The 26,862-nt window shown below is 38.9% G+C and overlaps 1 protein-coding gene and 2 pseudogenes across 7 annotated transcripts in view; 2 read left to right on the top strand and 1 right to left on the bottom strand.

The window, feature by feature from the left end:
- The first annotated feature begins 1,976 nt into the window (after positions 1-1,976).
- Positions 1,977-3,079, top strand: LOC311187567 (TIP41-like protein; annotated as a pseudogene). Its single transcript has 2 exons — positions 1,977-2,707; positions 2,975-3,079. The product of its transcript is annotated as a TIP41-like protein (transcript).
- A 4,661-nt stretch (positions 3,080-7,740) lies between these two features.
- Positions 7,741-26,862, top strand: part of ABCB7 (ATP binding cassette subfamily B member 7) — a gene marked incomplete at its 3' end in the record, with an annotated part of 92,132 nt that continues 73,010 nt past the window's right edge. For all 5 annotated transcript variants that reach the window (XM_084259241.1, XM_084259243.1, XM_084259240.1 and 2 more), the window contains exon 1: positions 7,741-7,927. In XM_084259241.1, the coding sequence (XP_084115367.1) occupies positions 7,760-7,927 (168 nt within the window). In that variant the 5' untranslated portion in view covers positions 7,741-7,759. The remainder of the gene's footprint in view (positions 7,928-26,862) is intronic.
- LOC311187864 (polyadenylate-binding protein-interacting protein 2-like) lies at positions 24,390-24,752 on the bottom strand (annotated as a pseudogene). Its single transcript has one exon. The product of its transcript is annotated as a polyadenylate-binding protein-interacting protein 2-like (transcript).

The following is a 26,862-nucleotide window of genomic DNA, read 5'->3' as shown; positions in this document are numbered from 1 at the left end:
AAGTCAAGATCCGATAGTCATTAAAACAAATGGTAAGCTACAGTCATTGTATGACAGCAGTCAGAAAGAGAGACTGAACTGAGTAAAGAAGAGCACTAACAGTCTAATCTCCAATAATATCCCAATTGTCCAAAACTGAAAGTCTGGACTTATCTTTGTATATATGCAGGGGCATATATAAATTAATGTGAGCAAAGTCTGAATTTGGGAAATTTCACCTTTTCCTTTCCAAAAATTCTTTACTCCCTAACATTTGAAGAAATCATTGTTTTAAAGGAAAACATATGACTTTTTTTAAAAAAAAAAACTTCTTATATCTCCACCAATATAACAAAGTTATTTTTATTGCTCCATGTTTTTTCAGTCTCTAGTCATATATTTATGAAAATACACTTACATAGCTATCATTGGACTTTTTATACTGTTTTTGTCCCTTACTAAAATTAGTTATCCCATTTTAATTCAGTTTTCATATATATCCTTTTTCATGCTAGATGGAGTTTTATGAAGTTACTGTGTATTATAATTTACTTAGTTTTTGCTTTTTGCGCCAAATATCATTTCAAAGATCATCTGTAAGAAGCTGACTGACACTTTCCCTCATTCACTCCTAAGTATAGTGATAAGAATGAGATTGAATATAGTTCTGAATGATTTAAACCTACACATTTGCAGATCATTTCACAGATTAAAATCAAAATAGTCATAATTCTCAAAGACAACTGTTTCCATTTGAACACTACTGTGATTTAAAGTTATTCCTTCTCCAAGAATCTCAGTTCAAGTATGAGGCCTCAAGTATGTGCTAGCTTGCCCCCCTGCCCCCAACCCACTCTTATGACTCATCAATTGTAAAAACAGAACTCAGTACCTATGGAAGTCAACTGAAGCAAAAAAAAAATTTAAAAATCAAATAATACTAAAGCAACACCTGTGGGAAAACTAAAAATAGTTCCACTTTCTAAGCTACTACTACTACTACTACTACTACTATAAATATTTCATAAAAATCAGGAAAATTTAAAGCAGCATGAAGGATAGACAAAAGAAAAACCATGGGAAATATGGCATAACAAGGAGAAAACATTCTAGACTCTAACTAAAAAGAAATGGAAGATTATATCTCCCTATAAGATATAGATTACAAAATTCTCATAATAAAATCACAGAGAGAAAAAACAGACAAGCAAGTCAAAGTGATAAAAGAGACTCATAAAGGTCAATCAAATAGATAAAACAAAATTCAAAAAAACAAATGAATTAGCTCAGAAGTAAGATTAATGACCAGAAGCTAGACATTGAAGATTTAAATGATAAAATAACAGACATACAAGATGCAAAAGGCTCAAACAAAGAAATGTACAATTATAAAGGAAGCCATGGAAGCAGAATAGACCAAATGGAGGATCAAATCAGTGGCCTGAAAGATAGCAATGTACATAGGAACCAGATGGAAGAGGAGAAAAAGTAGTTGTTAAAAAAAATGAAGATGCATTTGAGAAAGATCTGACTCCATTAAGAAATATGACATTAAGGATAATGGGTAGCACAGAAGAAGAAGAAGAAAAAGAACAGGGGAACAAGAGAGTTTATTCAAAGAAATAATAGAGGAATGTTTCTCAGGATTGGGTGAAAGAACTGAATATATAAGTATGCAGCTCAAAGAACACCTGGATATCTAAATGCAGGAGATATCATCAAGTCACTTAGTACTGAAAATACTAAGAGTTCAAAGCAAAGAAAGCATAGAGAAGATGGCTAGAAGAAATAAACAGATTACTAATAAAGGCATTCCCATCAGGCTGTTGTCAGAAATGTAAACAAAAACTATACAATGAGACAATGGAATGACATTCAAAATATCAACGATAAACATTGCCAGTCAAGCATACTATATCCTGGGAACCAGTGCCTACTGCCACCGCTGCTGCTCCAAACTGTTTTTTGTAGTTCACATAGGTCCTGCCACCACCTTGATGATCCATGGAATCCAGAGAAGCCACCAAGACTTCTCTTTCTGGGCCTGGAAGCTGATGGTGGCCAAGACTCACATTGTGAAGTCCACGGATGTGGAGAAGTTAGCTGATGAATTGCACATCCATCTCTTCCTGAAATGATGCTTGGAGACAATGTCTTAAGAATCCAGCATTGCTCTGGCTTTGGGATTGAGTTCAATGCTAGAGATGCATTAAGATGTGTAAACAACTACCAAGGAATGCTTAAAGTAGCCTGTGCTGAAGAATGGCAGGGAAGCAGGATGGAGGGTGAACACTCTGAAGAGGTTATTAAGCCATACGATTGGCCCTATATAAGACATTAAAAGGGAACGTTACTTGGAAAATCACTTCAGTTAAAGGTTGTACTTACAACAGGTCATATAGATACAGAGATGAAAACCAGAGAACAGATTAAGGTATTTGAAGAAGTTCTCCTGTTTAAGGATGAACTCCCTGATTATGGAGTTTCAAGCCTGTGTATGAAAATTAGAGTAATGCCATTAGCTTTTCCTAATGTTGCAGTTTTTATTGAGAATTGATGGGGTGCTTATCAGAATAAATGACATCAGACTTTACCATGAGGCCGACAAGAGTGACGTGTGTTAGGAGAATATGCATCAAAAGAGAGCAAAAATGCTAATTTGATGCATATTTCACTTTCCCACTTCATGGAAAAAATCGGATGGTATCATAGGGAAACTAAACAAAGTGTCAAAAAAAAAAAAGGCAAAACTTCTCGGCAAACTATAGATCTGAGGGATACGCAAGGGAGGGGAAGGGAGTGGGGTCAAAACAGAGAAGGGAAGAGCACAAGGGACTAAAGCGACAGTTCATGGGTGATGTGGTGGTGGGAGATTTAAGGGGACTACCCCTGAGGGGAGAAATCAAATATTGTACAAAAAGGAACAATGATGTAAGAAAATTAAAAATGTTAATTAAAAACAAAAAGCAAAGTGAACCCCCCCCCCAAACCACAGTATTTACTGATAAAGGAAGTAGTTTGCAAGAAGCTATTATTTCCTGAAAGAATTGATTCTAATCCTGCAGACTCACAAGAAAGTACACTTGTGAATAGAATGTGATACAACATCTACTCACGTGGAGTCTGACTGGAGACTCTGGCTATTTTGAGGGAATATTTTTATTATGAGAATTAATTGCCCTGTCTATATGCAGATTTTCTGGAGCCTTAAAGGAAAAAAAAATTGTTGCATTCAGGTTCCATTCAAGTGCTGTTTGTACTGTGTATTCCAATGTATATTCAGATTTATAGTTACTGGAGTTAAATTAGGATTTCTAAATTGCCACAAAGTGGGACCTCACTAGCAGAGATGTGCACATGTCTCCTGCATAGTGGGCGTAATCTGCCTCCTTCACGAGTGGGGGAGATGAACTGAAATAACTGAATGGCAAAACCTTGTGATTTTCATAGGACCCTTTTCTGTGAGGGTTCTTTGGCTATTCTGGGTCTTTTGTGGTTCTATATGAATTTCGGTAATGTTTATTCTATTTCTTGAAAGAATGACATTGGATTTTGATAGGGATTGCATTGAATTTGTATATTGCTTGGGGTAGGATGTCCATATTGACAATGTTGGTTCTTCCAATCCATAAGCAGGGAAGATCTTTCTGTTTCTTTGTGTATTCTTCTATTTTAAAGAGTCCTATGGTTTTCTTTAAATAGGTCCTCCACTTCCTTTGTTAGGTTTACTCCTAGGAATTTTTTTTTAAGTGTAATTGTGAATGGGATCTTTCAAAAAATTATTCCCTTTCTATTTCATTATTTGCGTAAATGAGTGATTGATTCTTGCGTCTTGATTTTATAACGTGCTATTTTACTGAACTGGTTTATTCTTTCAATTAATTTTTCAGTGGCATCTTCAGGGTTCTTTGTGTATATTATCATGTCATCTGTGAACAATGGTAACTTTACTTTTTCTTTTCCAATTAGGATTCCTTTTATATCCTTCTCTTGTCTAATTTCTCTAGCTAGGACTTCCAATACTATGCTGAATAGTAGTGCAGAGAGGGGACATCCTATCCTTGTGTTGCACTAGATCTTAGTGGAAAAGCTTTTAGTTTTTCACCATTGAGAATGATATTAGCTGTGGGTTTGTCAGATGTAATTAAGTGGAAAAAGTACTGCTTTTAGAGTCATAAATCCTTGGTTTGGTCTTCATCCATTACCTCTGTATCCTCTATCAAGTTACAACCTGTCGCAGCCTGTACCCTCATAAATATGGGGATATTAATAAACAATATCTATTCTCCAGGGTTGATGTGAGGATTTAATAAGGTAAGGTATGAACACTTTGGAAATTGCAAAATACTATACACATATAGGTATAATCATTGCATAAATAAGTGATGTGATCTGTGTCTGCAGCAGCTATTTTTAGTGGTTTGTATTGTGCGATTCTGTATTTTGGACACTTACGTGTCAAGTTACTGCAGGTCAAGTTGGCCTGCCTGTTGTTGTAGTTCTCCAGCAGTGCACAACTCTTACTGTGCTTCAGGTTCTATTTCTGGATGCACTAGAGATTTTCTTTGGCTGATTTGATTCATGATTGACTCACTTTAGCTCATCATAGAGTAGTTAGGTAGGTATTCCAATGTTATTCACATTTCTTAATCAGAGGAGTTGGCTTAAAATGAACACTATTTCAGTAAAAATTATTTTCACTACTGTTGGGAGCCTGCTGCCCTGAAGGGAGCTGGAGTTTTTGGAGAATACCTGTTTACTCTGCATGCGGAGTTCCAGGACGTTAGAAGTTCTGCAAACAGAACTTCTTCCAGAATTGACTCCTGTTCTCTGAGGACGTACTGGCTTGTGCGCATGTTCCTTACTAACTAGAAAAGCTTGTTTTCAAAAGTAACTTATTAATCTGTATAAGCATAAATACAATTGCGTGCTATTTTCTTTTTCTTTTGTTCATATATTTAATTGAAACGTGGGCTGGGAGAGTGAAGGGTAGAGCTGCTCTTGATGGTATTCTCCCCAGCCTCCCCCTGCAGCAAATTCATTTAGACTCAGAGTCTTCATTAATGGCAGAGAACTTCATCGGCTGTCCTGTCTGCAGCAGACTCCAAAGATCCACAACGATTGTTCCATGCCAACAATGCTTATAGATTATTTTAATGAAATGTCTCAAGAATCCTGAGAAGTCATATGTAGGGGCAGGTGTTTCAGGATTCTGAGGTCTTGCCTGATGTAAAATGTTATGATCCTAAGTGTCCTCTAGAGACTTTCAATGAAATCTTATACTTGAGTGTTGGTGGCATCTTTAGTGTAAAGAACAGTGGTCAATTGCTGAATATCCCAATTCTAGCTCTGACTCTACCACCATGTGCCTTGGTCTTTAAAAAAAAAAAATCTACTTTGGAATGAGTAGTAAGCCCTGAAAAGCTGTTATTAAATTCCAGCAAGATAGTGTGTTTCTGAAAGTATACAAATTTAATATATTAGTTTGTCATATCCTATCTGACAATCTCTCACACAATATATTGTATAGGTTCCTATATTTAAAAAAATTAGAGCATTACTGGACAATGCCTTATAATGGCAATATTAACCTAATTAAAAAAAATCACTTGTAGAGTCTAGGTTTTCTCTATTATAGAATGTTGCTCTCTAACACAAAATAGATGATGAATGTTTACTGATGATGACATAGTCATTAATAAGAGAGACCATTACTCATCTACTGTCAACTAGCAATAATAAGCCAGAAACATCTCTTTAGTCAAGTGCTGTCAATTCTATCTTTTTAATATCTCTGAAATCAATCTATTGTAACTGCTACTGCTAGGACTAGACCTTTATTTTATGACTGAACTATAATATTAACTTCATGACTTCAATCCAAACTCTTTAATCCAAACTTCTCACTTAAGCCAAGGTGGTTTAATGGACATACAAACGTGATCATGTTGCTCTTGGATTAAAAATTTCTACTGGCTCAGGGCCTCCCCAGTGGCGCAGCGGTTGAGCGCTGGGTTGCGAAGCTGCTCGCAGCTTCTACAGCGCTGGTTCGATTCCCAGCTGCTCCCCGGCCACCGGAGGAGGGTCCCACATGGCATGCAGAACTCTCCTGCCGCCCACTGCTCCCCTCATCAGTGTACTTCGGTCCTTCTGCCTGCTCTGCTCCCCGCTCTGGCTCTGGTGAATTCTCTCACTCTCCAGCGCTTCTGACTGTACCCAGTGCTTGTATAAATAAATAAATCAATCTTAAAAAAAAATTTCTACTGGCTCAGAACAAAGCATTTACTTCTTAGAATGAAATACGAAGTCCTTTACTAGCCTGGCTCTGCTAACCCAGGTTCATCTCTTACTACTCTGCCATACACCTGGCTCCTGAACCTGGAAATGTTTTCTTATGCCTTCTTACTTTTAAATAAGTCATTTCCTTTATATGGAATTTCCTTCAACTCCTTGAATTATAAATTTATTCTTCTTTAAATAACTCTGCTCAAGCATCCTCTTCCCTGGAAACCTGGAGTGTAATATGAATTTTGGAACAAAGCAAAAGTAACTGCATGGGCCATGCATATCCTTTTCTTCATCATATTTATCATTACTCCACAGTGCCTCTACATAAAAAGTTCATAGTTGCCTGCTCTGTGTGAAAGCTTTGAGAATGCAGGAATGTATATAAAATTGCAACTGTATTAATGTCTCCAGAATTTCAAGTAACATTTACACCTGGACACACAGTTTCCCAGATAAAGGTAAACATATTCAACCTTTTTTTTTTTTTTAATGAGGGTTGTGACAAAAAAATGTAAACCTGTCTTTAAACATGGACTTCTGTACACACTCACTCTACCATCCCTCAATTTAGTTGATTTGCAATAAGGGAAGAGCTAAGGCAGCAAATTAGAAGAGTGTGAAACTGTCCCAACAGCAACAGACCAAAGGAAAACTGCTCCAATGTTTGCTGGAAAGAGAGCAATCAGTCAAGTAAAAGCGCTTACAAGACGAGGAAACAATAATTTTACAGGTGAAGCCTCCATCTAGGAGTGATTAAGACCTGAAGCTTAATCTACTCTAAACATCGTGCACAGGAGCGTTAATAAGAATATGCACAGGGCCTCCCTGGTGGCGCAAGGGGTTAAGAACCACACTACAACCAATCCGCAGCCTCTGCAGCATCAGTTCTATACCCTGCCGGCCAGGGAGCAACGCACAGGGTGAGGCAGACCTCTCTTGACACGCCTGCTCCTCCCCTCAGCAGTGTATTTCAGTCAGTCTGCCTGTTCTGTACCCCACTCTGTCTCTGGTGAATCCTCTCACCCCCTGCATCTCTGGCCTGTACCCCAGCTCTTGTATGCATAAATAAATAAATCTTAAAAAAAAATAAGAATATGCAAAAGAAAATGGAGAAAGTGGAAGCAGTAAAACAAGAGTGAAACAACCCGACAATTTAGGGTTGCCAGATTTAGCAAATGCAACAGTTGAGACATATTAAAAAATAATTCGTTATGGAAATTTAAATTTAACTGCGAATTCTTTATTTTATCTCGCAAATGTAGGAAAAGTGCGAAAGACAATATTACTCCCATATTCCCGACTGTGTTCGAAAAACCCTCAGAGACCCGCCCTAAGAGAAAAAAGACTCGCCCAAGCACCCAAACCTTCAGAGAAGCTATTTCCGGTCTCTGGACCTGGGCAAATGAGGAGGAGGGGAGAGATTAAGGTAGTGGAGTTCGGTCCGCCAACATCCCATAATCCTCTGCTGTCGGTTCCTCTTTCTTCGCTCAAGATGGCGCTGCTCGCGATACATTCCTGGCGCTGGGCTGCCGCGGCGGCTGCTTTTGAAAAGCGCCGGTACTCGGCGATTCTGATCCGGCCTCTAGTCTCTGTCTGCGGCCCAGGGCGGCAGTGGAGGCCATGTCAGCTCGGCGCCTCGGGAACCGTTCGAATCTCCCAGGTGAGATGCCGTTCACATGGAAGATTAGGGCGAAGGACAAGGGGACCTTTGGGGAAAAGGTTACCCTTGTGACCTCGGATTAGAGAGCGCGCCAACAAAAGAGGTTGCCAGGACTATCTCGGAGCAGCATTACGTGAGGGAAATTAGGATTAGTAGCTTGAGAAACGGGTAAAGAAAACCTTTGGGTCACAGCAAGTGGGAACGGGACGGGCAGGTTCTCTACTGAGGGCACTTGGAGCAATGGTGACTCTCGCAAGCTTTATAGTTTTTGTGAGTTTAAGAGTTAGGGTAAGCATCATTCCCAGACTGTTTACCTTTCTTAATACAAGGAGGAGCTGGGCTACTTTCCAAAATTAGTAATGGAATTTGAGACCATTTTGCTTATGGTTCAAGTTTTACTCTTTTGGAAGTAGCGATTTGGAGGACACTGTAAAATGACGGCAAGCTATATGTCAGTGAGCAGAAAACGGAGTTGGCACCAGTTAAGGCCCTTGCCGACAGTGCTCCTTGATAGGCAAAACCCGTAATTATCTTTCTCTCCACAGCATTGACTGCCCCAAATTCATATGTAAACACGGTTGTTCTTTGATCTGAAAATAGTGTTCTAAGTACACAGGAAAGCCACAAGCTACTTATCTTTAATGAATGTAGCTATGGTTGTAGTGCCTCTTAATATTTATGACCGTTATCATCTCGCACTCAACAGTTTTTACAAATGATTTGTACTTGCTGTACTTTAGTGTATCTTTTTATTTCTGAAATATTGGGAAAAAATTTGTTACCACTTCTTCATCAGTATCACTAAGTATTATCAACTTTGTGTGAGGAAAAAGTTTCTTAAATTTTAATTCTTCGTTAACAAATATTTAATGTCTGTTGTATACATACCACGATGTTAGATAATGGCGTACCAAGAGAAGCAGAGACAAATTATGCCTTCAAGGATTGGTCAGTTTAATTAAGGAGTTGTTAAGGAGGTTGATCTGTACATTACAAGAGTGACTGAAAAACAAGGTAATAGGTCAAACAGCTAATGAAAAGAATGAACAATAAGGGCTTTAGGCATCCATAGGAAATAGTGATAATTAAGAACCAGATTATCCAGAGGGTGTCATGCTGGTGAAAGAATTGGGGGAACATTGCAAGCAGAGAGAATAGTGAATGACACTAGGCAAATGGAATACTAGAGGAATTGGATCCATTCCATCCATTAATAATTATTGAATACCTTTACAACAGAAACAAAATATAGGCCATGTCTTTAAAGAGTTTACAATCTAGTAGGGGAAGTAAGTAAACAGGCAATTACAGTAGGATAGAACAGTCAACAGTAATAAGCAGTGCAGTGATTGGGAAGGCACTGAGTACTGGATATGCATGAAGGCGTTGAGTCTGATCTTATGGTGGGGAAAATTGCCTTGAGTACCTTATATCTAAGTCAAGTCCTGAAAAATTTGGAGAAGATAAAGAGGAAATAGCATGTATAAAGATCTACAGGTAAGATATAGCATGAACGCTTTGTAGAACTACATAAGGTTTAGACTAGTGAGATATTTAAGAGAAGTACCAGATTAGGCTAGAGAAGCAAATACAGATTATTTTATTTAGGTTTTGAAAACACTATTTAAAAGCAAATATTTTAATTGAGATAACACTGGTTTACAACATTCTATATGATTTAGGGATATAGGGTTATACCTCTTTAAATATATGTTATCAAACCACACCTACCACCAAAACACTATAACCTTGTACCATAGTACCTTAGTCCTCTTTGCTCCCCACCTCCACCCTCTTTGTAGCCTCAGTTCTATAGTAAGATTTCTAGAATATGTTTTGGTTTAGTCTGTCTATTCCTTTGTTTTGTTTCCTGATAGTCCACATGTGATTAAAATAAAAGCACTTTATACTTAAAAGTTTGTAATACATGATCTCTTAGGAATCATTCTTGTAGTCCTCTAATAAGCCAGATGTAGCTAAGATAAAACTTGTAGGACTTTCCCAGACTGAAAGAATGAAGGAGAAGGAGAACTCTTTAGGGATTTCAGAGGAGGTGATGGTACTGTAATTCAAACTTAGCTTTCTCTCTTTTCATGAACACTGTCTTCACAACATCCTTCCTCCACCCTCTTCTAAATCCTGCCATTTCTGAAGTGTGAACAAGGAAAAGATGTTATTTTTGTTTTTTACTTCTTAACGCCATGGAACTCTTGCCATCTTTTTTTAAAATGTGGATTTAACTGGGAGATGTAGGAATGAGTATAAAACTTTTCAAGTAGAGGCTGATATAACTGAGACACCTTCAAATTAATTAATGGTATAATTAAGATTACAAAATAAATATTGAATACATACTTTTAGGACAACCATTATAGCATAATATTTTAAAGTGAAAGGAATTTTAGTGTCATGTTATAAAATCATGTTAGTGGATTGGATTTTTCTTTAGATGAAATGCAGTAGAATAGAGGAGAAAACATTAGTGCTTTATATATGTTAAGAGAAGTATTGCTTTATGTACTTTTGTTTTATTGCATATATACATTTCCACATCTGTGTGATTACTGGGATACTTTGGATTATGCACTAGAGTTATGCAGGGCCATATGGTAGCCAATATCTGTTTAAATTTAAATTAAATTAAAATTTTAATTCCTCAATTGCATTAGCTTCATTTAAATTAAAATTTTAATTCCTCAATTGCATTAACTTCATTTAAGGGCTGAATAGTTACAAGATATGGAACAGGTCCATCATTGCAGAAAGTTCTATTAAATAGTACTGCTTTAAAGAATATCATATTCAGCCGTTCTAATTTTACAGATGGGGAAACTGACTCAGTATAGATAAATGACAGGCTTAAAGTCCATTTGTTCATTTATTGCTTTCTCTGTGTTAGGTACTTGTATAAGAGTAAATAAAATGCCAATTGAAACTAACTGCACAATAAATGATTGTTGAATTGTAAAGATACTAATTTAATAATTACTAGAGCGCTATTAATAGACTGAGTTGTTGAGCATATATCCATGTGCCTATTGGCCATTTATAGATCTTTTTTTGGAGAAATGTCTATTCACATCCTTAGCCTGTTTTTTAAAGTGTGTTATTGGTCTTTCTGTATTGAGTTGTGAGGATTCCTCATATATTCCAGACTCAAGTCCTTTATCAGATACATGGTTTGTAAGTATTATCTCCCGTTCTGTTTTTTTTTTTTTAAGATTTTATTTTTTTATGCATACAAGAACTGGGGTACAGGCCAGAGATGTGGGAGGTGAGAGGATTCACCAGAGACAGAGTGGGGAGGAGAACAGGCATAATGACTGAAAACACTGCTGAGGGGAGCAGCGGGCGAGTCAGGAGAGGTCTGCTGCACCATGTGGGTTGCTCCCTGGCCGGCCAGGGATCAAACTCATGCTGCAGAGGCTGCGGACAGCTTCACAGTGCTGTGCTTAATCCGTTGCACCACCAGGGAGGCCCTGTTCATTTTTTTATTTCTTTAGATTCAGTTTATATGTTTGTAAGAAGTTTTCCCTTTTCTGTAGGTTATTGAATTTGTTGGCATATTGTTTCTAATATTCTCCTGTAATTCTTTTATTTTTGTGTTATCAGTTGTGATGTTTCTGGTTTTGTTTGGGTCTTTTTTTTTTTTCTTACATGGTCTTGTCACTGACCCCAGGAGGGTGCTCTGGTGATTGGTAGCCAATTAATACAGTAACTAGGTTCAGCAAGCAGAGTAAGAGCTTTATTGCTTGACAAACAGGAGAGAACAGGGAACTCATGTTCTAAAGCACCTCTCCAGTCAGGATTCAAAGAGGGAGCTATTCTTAAAGTAATCAAAGGGATAGAATTTTCTTCAGGGTTGGGCCTTGCATGCATTTTTTATTGCTTGTGTTTACCCCTCAGCTAGGTTGTACAGATTCGAGCTGTTTTGACTAGTTCTGCAGTTTGACCTTTAAACAGAAGCAACTCTTTCCAAAGATTCCACCTAGAAAAGAACAATAACTGGAAGAAGTCGGTGAAATGTGGTAAAATGTTAAATGTATCTGGTTTACACAGGGTAAAATTTTGCGTGGGGGTAATAAAATCCCTCCTTTGTTTACATTCTCCTCATCTTGAGGGGCGAGACTTGGTGGTCTGTCTTCTGTATGTACTTCCTGCTGACTAGGTACAATGCTATTCTCCCTAAAATTAGAGGAGCAGAATCATTCTCTGGCTAATCTGTTTGTGAATCACCTGGGGCTGCTCTGAGCTGCTCATATCCTTGAACCACCACCAGATTTTTGCTTCTATTCTTATACTTACAAAGGAGACAAGCATGTTGAAAATTCCTGTGTCAAACATGAGAAGCAAAAGAATGGCCACTAAGGGAACCAGTGGAGGAGGAAATCATGTAGTCATTTTGCTTGGTCATGTATGGCCTGAGATAGGAAAATAAAACTGCTTTTGCTTTCAGTTGGAGGTACTCATGTATCTGGGAAAAAAGGACTCTGAAGTTGTGGTCAGATATGGGATAAACAACAAATTAAACAAAGTTTAACTAATGGAAATATTAGGCCTGGTATACAAAGGAGTAGAAATGTCAATTTCAGTATATATTTTTGATGGATGCTATCACTCTGTGAATCCATGAGAAAATAGTTTCTAATATGTTGAATCTAGGTTCCTGAGGTGAAACCTGTTGGAGCCATGTGGGTTGCTATCTAATTTTCTCCAAGTGAGTTTCCACCTCCAACGAAAGTATTTATATATACACAGAAAGAATAATTAGCTGTTGTACATACACCTTGTGTAGCCAATATGTAATCTAGGGTGATCTTATTGTCCAATACTACTTTAACTAGGGAATCTAATGCTTCATATTGAGTGACAACAACCTGTGCTGTTTCATCTGCCTCTATTTCTGAAATAAGTGAGAGATTTCTAATCACATGCTCTTGGGCCATAACCCCACCAAGGTAGCAGGGTTTTATCCCCCAGAATATCCAGGTCCAACATCCACACCCCCAGGCTAGTATTTATACAGTAGTCCCCAAATTAAATCTCCATTTGTGTTAGACCTAATTCTAGAGAAAAAATTTAGGGAATTAGTCTGCTGTTGATTCTCCCAGACCAGTCAATCAAAAAAGTTTTAATTAAATTTCCTAATAAACACATTCCTCCTATACACTAGCTTCCAGCACACCTATAAATCCAAGATTGACTATCCATTCCATAAAGATGTATCCTGAGGAGGCAAGATAATACCAGTCATTTTAAAGTTTATATTATCATTTTGGAGAATTGAGGCTAAAACTCTTCTAAGCCATGGTTCAGTGAGTGGAAAGGTCTAGGAGGAAGTTTAATATACATGCAGGTAAATTGGAGGGTGTTCCCTGGAGGTACACTTGGTACTTGCTACTAAAATCTTGACATAATTGAGTAGTTCTGTAATTTTTTTCTTCGTTAGAATTTAATTTTTTTATTTTATATATATTTTATATCATCCTTTTTGTACAATGTATGCTAGATATGTAATTTTAACCAATTTTGCTACATTGTCTTGAACTAAGTGGGAGAGATGGGAAATAAGAAATAAATCCCATTAATTAGGCAGTTCACCTTTGTCCATTAGCGAACGCCTGGTTTTGATGTTCACATGCCTAAAGGTTTCACACATCTTCCCAGAATGTAGAATACGCCGTTCAGTCGGGGGATGTCAGGAAGAAACAAGGAGTAGGGGACATTTTCCATTTGTTAATCTAACCCTGTGGGATACTTTTAGGAGCTCTTCATCATAATTCACTGTGAAGTTAGTCATGGGCATTACTATAGGGTCTTGATCATCATGTATAGAAGAGGTTTTGGGTGACATCCAACAGCTGATGATGTTTCCAGGTTTGAAGTAGTATGAGAAATACTTACTGAGGCCCCCCCATCATGGCGCAGGGGGTTAAGCACAGCACTGTGAAGCTATCCGCAGCCACTGCAGCATGAGTTCTATCCCTGGCCAGGGAGTTAACCCACATATGGCAAAGCAGACCTCTCCTGTCTCACCAGCTGCTCCCCTCAGTAGTATATTTCAGTCAATCTACCTGTTCTGCTTCCCACTCTGTCTGGTGAATCCTTTTACCCCCCAACTCTTGCCTACACTCCAGCTCTTGTATGCATAAATAAATAAAAAATATATAACTATAGGAGTTGACAATAATGCAGCCATGGTGTGTCTGTGTGTGTGTGTTTGTATACATAGTGTAATGTTAATCCTGAGGCCTGCTAGTAACTTGATTCAATCCCTTTATTAGTACATAAAAACTCAAGAAAATAATCACAGCTAAATAAGCAAGGGAACCCACTACTATGTAGAATATCATAGAGCCTGCCATCATTTAAAAAAATTCTTAAAGATTATAAGCAAAGTGATCCCAACCTTTTAGCAATATGGAAAGACTCATAAGTAAATGGAAAATTAATGTTATATAGGCAAAAAAGGATGACAACTACAATACAAGGAAGAGTCAGGCATCACTTACCTCTCATACTGCCTAAACAGCAGCTTAAAGTGGGAGAGGTGTTCACAGGACTAGGTCTCTGTCTGGAGAATGTGGCTGATATGATTCCTTGGCAGCTTTGACGTATGTATAGTGAATCCAAGGGTCTTTCCCCTACCATTATAATGAGTGAATGGTGAGTATCATGAGGCAGGGCCTTCACACTTTGGCAACAATTGATCTTGCAACTGGCCAGTTTTCCATGTTTTTAACAACCCAATCCCCAGGTTTTTTTGTTTTTTTTTAATTTTGTATATTTTTTACATCATTTTTCATTTTTGTACAATGTATGCATTTTCATCTTGGTTACAGTCCCCATACAATTCCCACCACCCTTGTTTTGATCCTACTCCCTTTTCTCCTCCCCCATAGTATGTCTCTGGCTTATAGTTGCTTGTTGATTTTAATTTTCACTTTATTATAATTAGTCTTTTTCCTGAGCCCTTATTTAGGTTTTTTAAATTCCTGCTATGAGTGAGACCATCCGGTCTTTTTCTTTTTCTTTCTGGCTTATTTCACTGAGCATGATCCCTTCCAGCTCCATCCATGTTGCTGCAAATTGCATGAGTTTATCTTTTTTGACTGCTGAGTAATATTCCATTGTGTATATGTACCACATCTTCTTGATCCAGTCATCTATTTTTGGGCATTTGGGTTGTTTCCATAGCTTAGCTATTGTAAATAATGCTGCTATAAACATAGGGGTGCAGGTGCCCTTTTGAATTAATGTTTCTGTGTCCTTTGGGTAAATACCTAGGAGTGGAATTGCTGGATCATATGGAAGCTCCATCTTTAGCAGCCAATCCCCACGTTTATAGGGGTGAAGATCCACTTTGGTGGGCAGGCTATACCATATTTCCATAGTCATGGAGAGCCCTAACCATTTCTCCCAAATGGGTTTCATATTTTAATTGCTCTAACTCATTTGGACTGTTATTGCCCTTTCAGGGGCTAGATTAGGTCATCTGTACAACAACTCAGTGTGCTCAACCTTGTCTGTCTTTTTGGAGCTATTCTAAGCCTTAGAAGGGTGATAACAACATCCTAGCCCAATTTTCATTGGTTTACTGCCTTAACTTTGCCAAGTGTCTTTTGAGTTTGATTTGCCCTTTTTCTACTTTACCTGATGACTGAGGTCTCCATGAGGCATGTTGATCACCCACTTGATTCCTAGTGCCTTAATTACTAGTTGAGTTTTTGTGATATAAATGTGGGTCTGTTATTGCCCTGAACTGACATGGGAAGCCTGAACCTTGGAATTATTTCCTACCTACTTCCTAGTTTTGGGTCTGGTGGGGAAATACCTCAACCTATCTCAGGAAGGTATCTATCAGAACTCGTAGGTGTTGGAAATTTCCAGGTACTCTTGGAGAAATCAACTTGCATTCCTCTCCGGGAACAGTTCCTCTTCCTTGTAATGTTCACTAGCAAATGTCTCATTTACTAGACCATCCTAAATCATCCCCACCCCTTCCCCATCCTGACCATCCCCATACCTGACTATCTAAGACTCCTGAAGTCAGAAATCAGGAGTCTTAAATGGTCACATATGGGGATTATTGCTGGTACATATAGGGCATTGTTCACACACCCTTGAGATTGTTTATCAACTTGGGGGCTACTATAGATTTAATTATCCAGTTATATAGAGCTTCCTTCCCATAGTGGGATCTGTTGTGAACTTCTGTCAATTCTCAAGTGATTAAAGGAGGGATGAATATATGATTATGGGTATTAGTACACTGCCTTGCGAGGACTGAACCCTTTGACCCCCATCTTTCTGACAGTTTTTCTTCATCTTCAGTATGTAATGGAGGTATAAGGGTGCAATTTGAGGCTTTCCTGGAATTAATGGCAGCCGCAACATTTCTACTTCCTGGGCTGCCCTTTTTGCAGTGGCATTTGTATGATTTGGGTGTCCCCCTTTTGGTCACCTCTGCAGCAAATAACTGCCACCTGTTTTGGGGCCTTTACAGCCTCCAATAACCCTAGGAGTATTAAGGTATGTTTTACTCTTTCATTTAAGGCATATTTTACTCTTTCATTTGTAGATGTTAGTAACCTTCTTTCTTTCCAAATGGCTTTGGGGGTATGGAGTAAAAAAATAGGTGTACTTTGAATGTATGTATTTACTCTTTTTTTCTTCTACAGCAAGTTCTTCTTTTTGAACTGAGGTGCCCACAGGCACAGCCCTGGCTTCTATATAATTTTAGACATGCTAAAAATGACATAGCCCGATTTCCTCTTTCCTCCTCTCATGAAACTACTCGCATCAGTATACCATTTCTCATCAGTGTTTTGGAGAGGCTCACTTTCCAAATCAGGTCTACTTGAGTAGACAGTTTCATTTGTTTCTGTATACTTAGGTTCTATATTCTTACTTGGAGAAGGGAGCAAATGTTCTAAACTCTTGCTTAGATAAGGGAGCAAAGTAGCTATATTTAGAGTATTGCAGGTTTTCAGGATGATGGAATGATTAACCATTAGTATTGTCTGCTATTTATTAAATCTTCCTGGAGACAACCCATCCTGCCCCTTAGCCACCAGAAGAGACAGAACCTGCTGTGGAACCCAGATAGTGGTAGGTTGGCCAATCATTAGCTTGTAGAGTTGACTGCCAGTGCTCTAAGGCATGATGATCAGATTTCAGTTGTTCAGTCTAGCGCTTTATAGATATACTATATATCACCCAGTTAAGGGGTCCTAACTGCTGAGTCAAACTCCCAAAGCCTATCTTGCCTTTTATGAACATTGTCATAGAACATTTGTCTAAGTTAAAAACTTGGGGAAGGTTAGGTAGGCCTAAAACTGGAATCCTCATTAGTCCCCCCCCCCTTTTAAAAAGATTTATTTATTTATGCATATGAGAACTGGGGTGTAGGCCAGAGATGTGGGGGAGTGGTGGGGGGGTGAGAGAATTCACTAGAGACAGAGTGGGGAGCAGAACAGGCAGATCTGCTGAAATACACTGCTGAGGGGAAGCAAGGGGGGAGACAGGAGAGGTCTGCTGTGCCATGTGGTCTCCTTGGCTGGCTGGGGATTGAACTGTGCTGTAGTGGCTGGCAGTAACTTGATAGTGCTGTCTTTAACCCTTGCACCACCAGGGAGGCCCTAGTTCCTTTTTTTAATTGATTAAAGACCTGTTGACACACTGGGTCCCAGTCAGAGGGAACAGCTTTGTTCCCTTGGAGTGCTTGGTAAAGGGGCTTGGCAATTAACCGAAGTTCAGGATCCAAATCCTACCTAATCTGGCCTGTTTAAGAACTCTCTCAATTGCTTTCCAGTGGTAGGAATGGTGATTTACAGGTAGCCTCCTTTCTTTCTGGAGGGAGGCTTCTGTTTCCTTTTTCTATTATGAATCTCAAATAAATGATACTCTGTAGGGAGAGCTGAGCCTTAGTTTTAGAAACTTTATAACCTCTTTCAGTTAAGTGTTTGAGAACAATTACAATGTTAATCTCAGATGGTTCCTTGTTGGAGCTGGCTGTCCGGAGCTTATCCGAAGATTGCAGAGTGTGCTCACTTCCTGAGAGTTACATCTCTTAAATCCTTTGCCAACATTTCCTCTAATATGGAGGGTTTTTGAAAACTTGAGGCGCGACTGTTCAACTGTGCTGTTGTTTTTGGTGGGCTTTCAGGTCCTGCCATTCAAACATGGACGGTTCCTATGATTCCTTGGCTTAAAGGAATAAGAGAAAGTATCTTTCAAGTCCAGAATAGTATGGAAATGGAAGTGAGGAGATAAAGGTTGCCAAAAGTGTAAAAGGATTAGGGACCACTGAGTGGGTGCTCTTTTGTTGCTCTCAAGTTCTGTATCTGGTACTCTTCATTAGGCTTCTTCAATGGCAAAATTGGGGCATTTGTAAGGAGATCAGCAGGGGGTGAATCATTCCCTGTTGAATTAAAATTTTGACTGTGGGCTCAATTCCTCTAGGGCATCTTTTTTTTTAAATAATTTTTTTGTTATGATTAAAATCAAGTTTTATTGTATCACTTGTCTATGCTCCATCTTTTTTTATTTTTATTTTTAAAGATTTATTTATTTTATACAAGAACTGGGATACAGGCCAGATGTGCAGGAGGGTGAGAGGATTCACCAGAGACAGAGTGGGGAGCAGAACAGGCAGATAGACCGAAGGCACTGCTGAGGGGAGCAGCAGGCGAGGCAGGAGAGGTCTGCTGCACCATGTGGGGTTCTCCCTGGCAAGTGGGGAATCGAACTGGCGCTGTAGAGGCTGCGGACAGCTTTGCATCACGGTGCTCAACCACTGCGCCACCGGGGAGGCCCTATGCTCCATCTTTGGAGCAAACTGTAGGGCCTCTTCCTAAAGGGGTATTGTTGGATGTTGGGACACCCTTCCTGGGCTTTAATCTAATATGTATAGGTGCTGCATTTTGAATCTTCCTACCTTGCCCCGAGTCCTAACTTCTCAGTTTGTTCCTGGGGCTGTCTCTTTAAAAGACCCTCCTCTGCTTGTGGACAGGAGGGCTCTCAGGTTTGCTCTGGTTGAACAAGGGATGGAGACTTAAAGTTTGGGTCCATTTAGATATAGAGTAGTGCTCACCTTATATAGGATCTTGCCCCAACAGGAGAACTGGGCTTTCTGGGACATATGGAAGAGAATGGTTCAGATATTTTTGACTTATCTCAAAAGCAATGGATTCTAGAAAGTGTGTAATTTTGCTACCCCCCTAGCATTCCTTTAATGACACAGCTTGCAAAAAGTTAGTTTTCCACTTTTTGTATTCAATATTGAGTATGTTGACCACAAAGTTCACTGAAACCCCCCTATGTCCAGTACCAGCTGGGGTTTCTCAGCGATTAGGAGTACTGTCTCAAATGGTGCTGGGAAAACTGGGTCGCTACATGCAAAAGAATGAAGCTTGACCACTACCTCACACCATACACAAAAATCAACTCAAAATGGATTAAAGAACTAGACATAAGACCTGAAACCATAAAATATATAGAAGGAAATATAGGCGAAACACTACGTGATTTGCAAATCAAAGACATCTTTACAAACACGTCACCCAAAGCAGTGATAGTGAAGGCAAAGATAAACAGCTGGGACTACATCAAATTAAAGAGCTTCTGCACAGCAAAAGAGACAATAACAAAAACAAAGAGAAACCCCACCAACTGGGAGAACATTTTTGCACCCAACACTAATGATAAAGGACTGATCACAAAAATCTGCAAAGAGCTGATGAGACTCAACAACAACAAAGAAAATAATCCAGTCAAAAAATGGGCAGAAGAGCTAAAAAGAAACTTCTCTGAAGAGGAAATGCAAATGGCCAACAGGCATATGAAAAATGTTCAACATCACTTGCCATCAGGGAAATGCAAATCAAAACTACCATGAGATACCATCTTACACCAGTGAGAATGGCACATATTAAAAAAACTAGCAACAACAAATGCTGGCGAGGGTGTGGAGAAAAAGGAACTCTTCTACACTGTTGGTGGGAGTGCAAACTGGTCCAACCACTGTGGAAAGCTGTGTGGAGATTTCTGGACCTACTAAACATAGAGCTTCCATATGATCCAGCAATTCCATTCCTAGGTATTTACCCAAAGGACACAGAAACATCAATTCCAAAGAACACCTGCACCCCTATGTTTATAGCAGCACTGTTTACAATAGCTAAGCTTTGGAAACAACCCAAATGCCCAAAAATAGATGACTGGATCAAGAAGATGTGGTCCATATATACCATGGAATATTACTCAGCATTCAAAAAAGATAAACACATGCAATTTGCAGCAACATGGATGGCGCTGGAAGGGATCATGCTCAGCGAAATAAGCCAAAAAGAAAAAGAAAAATACCGGATGGTCTCACTCATAGCAGGAATCTAGAAAACTTAAATAAGGGACCAGGAAAATGAATAACTATAAGAAAGTGAAAATAAAAATCAACAAAAAACTATGAACCAGAGGCACTTTTAGGGGGCGGGGGCGGGAGGGGGGGGATTGGGGTCAGAATGGGGGGGCTGCAATTGTATGGGGAATATAACAATAAAATTTATAAAAAAAAATAAAAATAAGACAAAAACAAACAAACAAACAAACAAACAAAAAAAAAAAGGAGTACTGTCTCAGGAGCCAGCCCAGAACCTGTGGTGTTGGCCCTGTCAGTCCTCATCTACCTGGGCCATTTGCAGTTGGGCTGAATAACAGGGTCTGCCCCTTTCCTCCTGAATTGGAAATGAAAGGAGAAATTCCCCTATCAGTATCTATCCTTTTTGCAGATTGCACATTGATCTGGGCCTAGTTTTCTAGGTGCCTTGGTTCCGTGTTTGGGGTGATAATAACTCTTCAGTGTTGCAGGTCTCTGTTGATACCCTCCCCTTTGACCTGGCTGGTAATGGAAGGCAACAACCAGTAGGGCCGCCTGTTTTCCCAGATCCTTGAATACTTGAATACTCCATATGCAATGTCTTTGAACTGATTGGTGGGAGTGTTTGGGCCAAATTCTCACTTTTAGAGCTTTTGCCTGATGTTTGGGGCTCTTTGAGAGATGAAGTAGGCATTCAAAACCTTTGATTCAGTGGGTTATATAGGTCTAAGGGCTGTACTGGTGGAAGCACTCACTAAGTCTCTTTAGGAATGCTGAGGAGTTTCCTGGTCCCTCTGAACAACCTCTCCTGGACCTTTCCCCAGCTTACTAGTCTTTGGTCAGCAGCCTTCATTACTTTAAGATATATGTTTCTATAATGTTCCAGCCTTCTATTATCTAGGTCATCATTTGGGTCCCACATCACTGGGGACTGCTAAGTTGGCTGGGGTTAAAATGATATGCCCTACATTATTAATTTTCTTTGTCAGCCTCGTCTGGCTTTTGCCAGTACTGCCAATTTTTCTTGTCCTCTAGGGAGGGTGTTGAGGAGGGGCTGGATATCAGCCCAAGAAGGCCAGTAAGTGGCAAAAATACCCCTTATCATATTTAGAAAGCCCTTGGGGTCATAGAGTTGACCTACCAGTTGTAGGGGTCCAGGATTGAAAAGTGAATATGGACATTTATTAACTGTTCATCTTTATTGGGAACTTGTCTTAAAGGGCACACTAGGTAAGGCTAATAGGTAGTCCTACTCCTGGTCCTGCAGGACTCAGCAGGGGTAATGGGAAAGGGACCAATGAGAGTTTTTGGGTAAGGAGTGAGACCACAGGGGGTTTCGATGACTTAAGGTCAGTGGAATAGGGAGGGGTGCAGAGGGCTTGAGAGAATGGGAGAGGGAAAAGGGGGAAATCAAGGATATAGGGCCTCCCCGGTGGCGCAGCGGTTGAGCGCTGGGTTGCGAAGCTGCCCGCAGCCTCTGCAGCGCCGGTTCGATCCCCGGCTGCTCCCCGGCCACCGGGCGAGGGTCCCACATGGCGCGCAGACCTCTCCTGCCGCCCGCTGCTCCCCTCAGCAGTGTACTTCGGTCCTTCTGCCAGCTCTGCTCCCTGCTCTGGCTCTGGTGAATTCTCTCACCCTCCCGCGCTTCTGACTGTACCCAGTGCTTGTATAAATAAATAAATAAATCTTTAAAAAAAAAAATCAAGGATATGCCTCCACATTATTTCAGCTCTCCCCTCCCCAGGGCTCCTGGCCAAGCCTGAAGCCCTTCTGCTTGTGTTCCCCACCCTGGACTTCAGCCTCCATGTATTTCCCTGCACTGACTCCTGGATCTCCTCCGTGTCCTTGTGGTGCAGTCTGTACTGTTCTCTGAAGTGCAGGGGCTGCTTCAGTCTCACCTCGAGCTGCAGGCCTCTCAGTGTAGTGTCTGTTTGGTCAATTGTTAGATGTTGCTCTTGGGAGTAAAGGAAGGAACCCCCTGCATCACCATATTGGTGATGTTATCTTCCCTTGAATGTGTTTTCCCATCTGTTTGCTTCCACTTACCCGCTTGCCTGTGTCCTTAAACCTAAAGCGGGTCTTAGGTAGATGGTGTAGAGTTGTAGCTTGTTTTGTTTCCTTTTATCCTTTTTATCACTCTATAAAGTCTGGAGTACTTTATCACATAAATTTTAAAGTAATTGTTAAAGATAAGGAGTTTAATACTGCTGTTTTGTTAATTGTGTTCTGTTTTCCAGCTCTTTTATCCTACTTTTCATCTTGTGCGTCCTTTGTTTTTCATTGATTTTCCTGTAGTGATATTCTTTGATTTCATTTTCTTTAGTGTAGCTCATATAGGTATGTACTTTGTGGTCCTCTTGAGGCTTATATAGAATATCTTATAACAGTTTGTTTTAGGATAATAACAAATTCAATCATTTAAAAACTATGTAAGGGCCTCCCCTGGTGGCGCAGTGGTTGAGTGCTGGGCTGTGAAGCTGCCCGCAGCCTCTGCAGCACCGGTTCGATCCCCGGCCACCTGCGAGGGTCCCACATGGCGCTCAGACTTCTCCTGCCGCCCGCTGCTCCCCTCAGCAGTGTATTTTGTCGGTCTGCCTATTCTGTTCCCCCACTCTGGCTCTGGTGAATTTTCTCACCCTCCTGCTCTTCTGACTGTACCCAGTGCGTGTATAAATAAATAAATAAATCTTAAAAAAAAAAAAAACTACATAAGGGGAAATTAAAAATTACATTTGACTATTAAGTATATTTCATTGTTAAAATTTGTGTCATTTAGGGGTGAATGGTAAAGCAACAACAGTATACCCATAGAATGGACTACTACTGAGAAATAAAGGGAACCTTGATATATGCAACAATTTTAAAAGTTTATATATTCTGAACGAATTCCATTTCTTTAATCTTGAAATTCCAAAGTTACAGAGAGTGAAAACAAATTGGTGGTTGCCAGGTTAAGGAGGGAAGTGGATGTTGCTATAACAGAGCAATTATGTGATCCTTAAAAAAGTCTTCACAGTTTTATTCTTCCCCACAATCTTTATATTATTGCTATTGGAATTGCAACTTTTTATAGTGTATATTCATTAAATATTCCTGCTTATAGTTATTGATTATGCCTTTATTTTTTAGTTCTATTTATTTTAAATATTTTGAAAAATATATTTGTTTTTACAATATTTTCAACTTAGAAACTATTCACACTGGACATGTATGACAGCCCAATCTACTGAAATATGAAGTTAAAGAAACTAAACTGTTCTAGTTTTGTTAAAAGAACCCAAAACTGTTCTATGGGAAGACTACCATACTGACGGTTTAAAAAGCAAGAAAAAGCAACACTCACATCAGTGATTGCAATTTCTTTGTTCAGTTGAATTATGGGTTGGTCCATTGTTGGATTTCACGTAAGCATAGCTATAATGAGGGGCTCTTTCAAAGATGCAGTTTTCAAATCACATACTTCCTTAGACATAATATTAGGAACAGAGTCCACTATTTCTTACATAATAACACATATATGGCAAGACTAAGTCTCGTGAGTAGTAATTGTAACTTCAGTAACCAAAGACATACTTAAATATAATGAATTATTTCAAATTAACAAACCTTCTTCAGAAAAAGGGGATTATTTTTGATGGGGACAAATGCAAATTTAAGCCTGATCTAAGAAATCTGCTTAACTTAATTTAAATTTACGTATTTTTCTAAAAAAAGTTTAGACATTAACGAGTGTTAGTTATCCATAGGGTCTAGTTTAGCCTCAGAAAAATAAAAGACAATTCACTAAGACTTAGAGATCATTTAATTTGGGGATTTGTTACAACTTGATTGGTGCTTCCTTCTTTCCTCACTGTCTTCACATCAAACCCATTGGGCCAATTCTATTTTCAGTAAATGTGTGATGGCTTTTTTACTTAATAACAGTCTCAGCATTTTTATTAAGCATGCAAGATTAACAAAACTTAGGCAATACATAAGTGTAACACAGTGACAGAGAGCTTTTACAATTAAATCTCCTAATACTGCCTTCACAGTGTGGAAATTGTGCTACATCTACTAAAAGAGGGCCCCATCTACTCAAATGTTTTAGTACTTCACCCCGCAAACAAACACCTTTGCATGTGGATTCAGATAGCTCTTTATCAGTAGCTCTTCTAGAGAAGAGCCATCACTGATAATAAGGTCATTAAATTTGTCTTGGATTTGGTCCATAGTTTATGGGAGTTTTTGAACTTGAATAAACCAGTCATGTTCTTCCTCTTCTAGCATTTCTTGGAAACAGCGTTCAATAAATTCTTCCTATAACTCCACTTCTATTTGTTGAATTCCTCTTCATTTTCCATCTACATGTATCCTGCAAATGGATTGTCATGTTCATGAGCATGACTTAATAATCACATCTTCATTGATGATGCTTAGGCTAGTATTACTGTGACTTGGATCTTCCATGGTTGGCATTAGTTTTCACTTACAATCAAGTGCAGGGCAGTGGGGTCAGCAGCCAGCCAATCTGGTCTGCCTGCATGTATCTCCACAGGCAGTGCTGCTCCCCTGCTTGTTGTGTGCTTTGCGTGCCGTATCCCTTCTCCAGTCCCTATGCCTTTATATTTTTAACTTCTATGCTAGATAATAGTGACTTGTATACTTTTACATTATGATAGTATTCTTTATTTGCTCATGCATTTACGTTTACCAGCTAATTTTATAATTCCATATACGTTTGGCTTGCTGTTTAGTATCCTTTTGTTTTAACATGAAAAATTCCCTTTATCATCCTGCAAGGCAGATTTGGTGTTAGTAAACTCCCTCAACTTATATTTATTGAGAGTTTTTAACTCTCCTTTGGTTTTTTGAAGGATATTTTTGCAAGGCTTCTCTACTAAGAGTTTTTTTTTTTTTACATTTGTTAATAATTGGGGAAAATCAAAAGATGAATAATTATTTTTGTGACAGATGACAACTTATATGATATTCATATTCCCATGTCTATTCATATTCCCATGTCTGTATTTCAGTATAGCCAAACATTTATGTATTATTGGTGACTGCTTTTGTGCTACAGTGACAGAGTTAAGTAGTTGTGAAGATTTTATGTCTGAAAACCCTAAAATATTTACTGTCTGGCTCTTTACAGATAAAAAGTTTGCCAACTCCTAGAGTTATCAAATTTTGTAGCAATGGAGTTCAGCCTGATGATTTTGTGGTCAGTGTGTGAAGACTGAAGTAACATAAACTGTCTAAAATCCTTATGCTAGGTTGCCATTTATTCATTTCATTCGACAAGCATTTATTGAATATCTAACACAAGGAAGGAACTCCCTTATCCTTCAACTTTCTGCTGAGAAATATAATAAAATCTAAGAAGTCAGTTTACCATTTCCTCCTTCATTCCTTTCTACTTTCCCTTCCCAACTCTTCCCCCTTCCCTATTCTCTCAATTAGTTTCTAGGCACTTGAGAAGAAAACCAAGTTTAAATAAGGCTAACCTCAGAGTTTTATTCTTCAAAAAAATAGGTTAAAAAGAATTTTAGGGCCTCCTTGGTGGCGCAAGGGGTTGAGTTGCAGCACTATGAAGCTGTCCGCAGCCACTGCAGCAAGGCACAAGTTCTATCCCCGGCCAGGGAGCAAACCTACATGGGGCAGCAGACTACTACTGTCTCACCTGCTGCTTCCTTCAGCAGTGTATTTCAGTCAGTCTGCCTGTTCTGTTCTCCACTCTGTCTCTGGTGAATCTTCTCACCACCCCTTGCACTTCTGGCCTGTACCCCAGCTCTTAAAGGAAAAAAAAATAGTTTTAATGTTTTAGGTTTTGTAATGATCAGATGGTAACATTCACACACTACTAATATTCTTAAAGAATCATATACATATAAATGGATAGCTGTAAACTTAGTTTAGTTTTCCAAAACTTCAGAAATGCAGACATAATTGACTCCCAAATCCATGAGGGGTTGGCAATTTACAAATTGTTCTTTAATCTTTTCTTATTAGGTAATTCTTCAGGTGTTTACAAATACCAATCTTAGCTTATAAAAGTAAACTATCATAAAAAATGCAGTCATATCTAGCAATTACCAAAGATGTTACTTAATAGGATTATTTTTAGTGAAGACTGAATTTTCCCTTAAAGGAAGAATGTAATTTTAGTGGAATAGGTTTCAATATTTTAAGCTTTCTTGCTTGGATCTTGGTTTCATTTACTCATTTACATGGCTGTAGTTTTGTCTGCTAAAATGATGGCTTTAGTGTTGACAATCATTTTATAAATATGTATTAAAGGTCTGCCCGGAGCAAAGCATTGTGTCTATGCCAGTGTCTAGCAGGGGTTAATATTTTTAATAATTACTGGATGAATAGTGCTGACCTAAATGAGGACATAGATCATTATGCTTTTGAAAGCCACAGAATCTTTAACTTAAAAGTTTTCCCAGATTTTCTTCTTTTTTAAAAGGTAAAATAAACATGACACACTAGTGTAAACTTTTTCATTTATCTGACTTTTCAAGTGGCTGGTATTTGTGAATATTATTCATGCTTGTTATCTTCAGTAATATATGGT

The sequence above is a fragment of the Talpa europaea genome (genome assembly GCF_964194135.1).
Source record: "Talpa europaea genome assembly, chromosome: X".
Taxonomy (NCBI): domain Eukaryota; kingdom Metazoa; phylum Chordata; class Mammalia; order Eulipotyphla; family Talpidae; genus Talpa; species Talpa europaea.
The sequence above is the reverse complement of the archived record's forward strand: the minus strand, read 5'-3'. Positions and strand labels throughout refer to the sequence as shown.